This window comes from Ustilago hordei (genome assembly GCF_900519145.1).
Source record: "Ustilago hordei strain Uho2 genome assembly, contig: UHO2_contig_13, whole genome shotgun sequence".
NCBI classification, from domain to species: domain Eukaryota; kingdom Fungi; phylum Basidiomycota; class Ustilaginomycetes; order Ustilaginales; family Ustilaginaceae; genus Ustilago; species Ustilago hordei.
Window position 1 is genome coordinate 633,145 of NW_024545290.1, and position 4,756 is coordinate 637,900.

Sequence of the window (4,756 nt, forward strand, 5' to 3'; positions counted from 1 at the left end):
CTCTTGAGCAGTTCATCCCTGGACTTTGCAATTGTACTATACCATGAAAGTCACATTTTGAGATGGTGCCAGAGGTGTTCAATTGGGTTTAAGTCTGGCAACTGCTCCGGCCATTGCATAACCTTAATGTTATTGCCTTCCAACCACATTTTTGTCTTCTTCAACATGTGTTTTGGGTCATTGTCTTGCTGAAACATGATGTCAGTGTATGCATGCTGAAGCTGCAAATCTGAGATTGTTTTCAAAAGCTTGTCATTCAAGATATCAATGTATTGGTCTGAATTCATTGATCCCAGCACCAAGCATATACCTCCAACCCCTTCCCATGTCATACAGCCCCAGATCATGATGGAGCTGCTGCCAAACTTGACCATTGGCCTGACAAGCTTGCTGTTGAAGCCAGCATTCTTAATCCAACAGAACTGCTTACCATCCAGTCCAAAGAAGTTGATCTTCATCTCATTGGACCATACCACATTCTTCCAATCCTCAACAGTCATGTCCTTGTGCTCATTAGCAAATTTGCAATGGGCTTTGTAATGTCTCTTGAGTAGCTTCAGTTTTTTCACTAACCTTTGTGCTTTGTAATGACAGTAATGAAGTGCTTTTCTTACTGTTGTTGTGCATGTTTTGACTTGAAATGTCTCCTGCAGTGCATGACATGCTTTCCTGACCATGGACATTGAATTGAGCTCAAAATAGTGGTCCAGGAAGTGAACATGATGAGGCTAGAGTTTTCTTGGCCAGCCCCCCTTTGACTTTGGAACATAAGTGGAGGTGCTTTTGCTGGTGCAATTCACAGTAGACTTGCTCATACCAAGTTGCTTGGCAACTGAATGGGTAGATTCCCCATTTTGGATGTGAAAGAGTGCCAATCAGCACCTCTCTGGGGTGGTTTTTGGCATGATGGTATAGATATGATGGTGTCAGACTGGAAGTGCTGCCAGATCACTCACAGTCATCTGATGGAGCTGAAACTTTCCATGTCACTACTTTTGATGTGTATGAAGGTGCCTGTCACAGGGACGGCTGGCCCGCGCAAGAGAGTGCGCCAGATGATCAGCGGCAGTTATGATAATGTCGCGTAACGGAGCAGTATATGAAGGGTGCGCAGAAGATCAACATATGAAGGGTGCACCAGATTGATCAGAGTCGACAACCATTGGGGATCAACGAGATTAATCAGGTTGGCAGTGCACATGATTTACGAGATCAATTGAACCCTGGGAATCCAGATCGATCTCATGGGAACAGTTGGAGTCAGCTGGACCATTATGCTTCAATGAGTTGGCCGATCTGAACAAGTACTTGGAGCTATGCTGATGACGGAGGCAGTCAGATCAGCACGCCTCAACTAATCGGCCGATCTGAACAGGTATTTGGAGCTGTGCCAATGTCAGAGTCAGTCGGATCAGCACGCTTCAACTAGTCGGCCGATCCGAACAAGTATTTGGAGCTGTGCCGATGTCGGAGTCAGTTGAATCAGCACGCTTCAACTAGTCGGCTGATCTGAACAAGTCGAGACAGAACTGAGCCAATGTGACCACATAACCAGGGGGTATGGTCACGAGGTTCAAAAGGGGATTCACAAGATTAAGTTGAAAGGGGGCCGTGCTGGAAGGGGGCATCACACATCAGACAGAAGGAGAGCATGAAGGTGAGAGGGCAGTGTTGCATAACCCTTGCGCTGAGCAAAATGGTAGGAGCACAGTATCGAAGGGGATGATGCCAGCAGGGCAAGGCAGTGCCTAACAGGGGACAAAGGCCCCTCAAGAGGAGCAGGATAGGTGTCGAGGGAAAACACCGATCGAACATATAAATACTCTCTGTCTACCATAGCATTCGAGTGGATGGGCATCCACTCTGAAAACTCTACTACTTACTCTATACTTACTAGGTTACGTATCTTCGCAATAGCAGTGCTCTTGCAATGACTCTCAATGTGTGTGTTGTATCACCGTTAGTTGACAACTGTAGGCAGTGTTCTTTACACTAGCAGTCCAGTTCACAACTGTAGGTGGTGTTCTTTACACTAGTGGTCCAGTTCATTACTGTAGGCGGTGTTCTCACACTAGCAGTCCAGTTCCTTGCTGTAGGCAGTGTTGCTCGACACCAGCAGTCCAGTCGGTTATTGTAGGCAGTGTTTTACACCAGCGGTCCAGTAACTCACATTCTCTGTAGGCAATTGGCATATCGCAGTCCAGACGACATCCAAGAGCATATCAACAGTACTACAAACACTTGTACTGTAGGGGAGGGTGTATCACGCACTCACCAACAAATGACGTCCATGCTGCGCAACCTCTGAACAGAGTGTTCAAGGCAGTCAGTCGAGACTTACTAGGCAACGATGCTTGGTTATGTTTAGGCGAATCATATCGAGTAGTCCTTACTCAATCAACCCCAGCTAGTCTCTGGTGCGCAACCACTTACATTAGAGTGGATCGTTCAAGTTGTGCCCCACGACAACATGATGGAGCCTGACACCAAGGATAGGTTTGAGGAGCTGCAGAGGTTAATGGAAAGGTCCGAGGAAAGAATGGAGAAGCTCCTATCAATGAATCGGACAGTTACCAACCATTTCGTGCAAAGGTTGGAGTCATTGGAAGCCCTCATCGGGAGCAACAGTCAGTCTGAGGAGACTACCAACAAGGAGTCATTTGAACCCAACCCAGCACCCAGACCACACAGGACGGGGTCATTCCTAGGTCAAAACACACAATCATATTTGAACTACGAGAAGTATGTGACCCCTACCAGGCCGAGGTACAGTCAGCCCTATGAAGGAATACCTAGGGACACCAAATATGACGTCAAGAACATGGGGGAGCCTTCCCCTGGTCAGTCTAAACCACTTTCCACCCCTTTCCCAAAGTTCAATCTGAGGGATGTGGAGATCTTCCTGATCAAAGCTGAAACATGGTTTGCATTCAATCGAGTCTATGACCACAAGAGCATGATCCATCACATGGGGTCCCAGTTGGAAGGGAATGCTTGCAAATGGTGGACATCCAAGATATGAATTGATCACGACCAACAAGGGAGATTGTTCCATGACTGGCATTATTTCAGACAACGCTTGACTGAACAATACAACCCCTGCAATTCAAGAATCAAAGCTTACAACAAGCTACTCAACATGCGACTCACAACTGACACACCTGGTGCAGCTACTCGACATGTTGAATGGTTCAGGGACCTTGAAGGGCAAGTCAATATGGAGGACAGGGACTTGGTTATTGACTTATTCCGAAGTACCCTCACCCATGGTCTTCAGGAGAAGTTTGAGCGAAACCCACCTACAAGTATTTGGGAATGGTATCAAGAGGTAGAGGACATTGATCGTCAATGAATGGTGATGCAACATTCTGCCTCAAGATATCCCAGCGTACTTACATCTCACATGAACCTGGTCACACAAGCAACAACAACAGCAATCCCACAGGCCCGACAACCTGGACCTGTAACTGCAGGTACTTCATACCAATTTGGTAATCGTCCCCTGCCTCCTCACCTGTTACAAGCCCAGAAGCCAAGGGAGGCTAACCCTCAGGACAGCAACACTTGTCACATGTGCAGAGGCACAGGACATTGGGCAAGGGATTGTCCTACTAGGAAACCTCCCGTACCAACGACAACCAGACCTAATGGTCCAAAAGTCATGGTGACCTTAGAAGATGCCCCTGAGGGAGAATCAACTCCTGAGGAGGAAAGCACGACTGAAGAAGAACCGCAAGATGCATATTCAGTCAAGCAAGCCAGCCTCGAGCTCGCTCAGTTATCTCTCGCCGACGAGGCAGAGAGCAATTATGAGGAGGACGAGGAGGGAAACATCAGTGGGACGATGCCCTGATGGCATGCATTGCCCTACAACCTTGGTTGCCATCCATTTGTACATATCAAGATTGTTCTGTTTGTTTCTCTGCTAACACAAGCAAGGCAGTGCTTGAGTTAATGGGTACGATCCAAGATCACCTGGCCCGAATACTCGCTGACACAGGCGCAGGCTTATCCATAGTTTCAGAATCTTTCGTCAGCAAGTACCACTTAAACACAAAACCAACAAAAACACGAACTGTACATGGTGTCACTGGACACAAACTCACCATTAACAGCTCTGCTACGGTGCAGGTAGTTATTGGAAAACATGTACTAGGGGCGGTGGAGGCATCAGTAGCCAACACTGCTGAGTATGACCTCATTCTGGGTTTCTCGGAATTGAAAAGGTTGAGACCAATGATCCAGTGGGATACTGGCCAACTCAAATTCAAGACCCAAGCTCAGAAGGACCAACCAGAAGAGTCAGGAGCCCCATGACTGGTGCCCCCGAAGAAAAACAAAAAGGATCCCCCTGATAAGAACTATAAGTCTATAAAACTTCATGGACACGAGTTCATATCAGCGGAAAGATTGATCCAAGCAGCTCTGGAGGATGGCCCTATTGGGTACATGCTGCTAGACACTCCGCCCTCATCCCTTCCGGCATTCAGATTTGTGCCTACTGGAGCTGATCGAGGGGTAGAAATGGAGGTAGAAGCAGATAAACCAGTTATGATCAAGGACATACTGGAACCGTACTGACATCTACAAGAGGTGTTTGACAAGGTGGAAGCAGACAAGCTACCACCACACATGGAGAACGATCTACAGCTTGAACTGGCTGGAAATAGTAAGCCCCCTCAAGGACCATTATATCTCAAGGGACCAAAGGAAATGGCTGAACTCTGCAAGTACCTTGACGAAAACCTAGCCAAAG

General features: G+C 47.3%; 1 protein-coding gene across 1 annotated transcript; it reads left to right on the top strand.

The window, feature by feature from the left end:
* Window positions 1-2,470: 2,470 nt before the first annotated feature.
* UHO2_05457 (uncharacterized protein) lies at window positions 2,471-4,511 on the top strand (the record flags this gene model as incomplete). Its single annotated transcript, XM_041560272.1, has 5 exons — window positions 2,471-2,973; window positions 3,073-3,344; window positions 3,474-3,836; window positions 3,944-4,301; window positions 4,403-4,511. 5 exons carry the CDS (start codon window positions 2,471-2,473, stop codon window positions 4,509-4,511), a joined length of 1,605 nt encoding a protein of 534 aa, XP_041416206.1.
* Window positions 4,512-4,756: the final 245 nt, after the last annotated feature.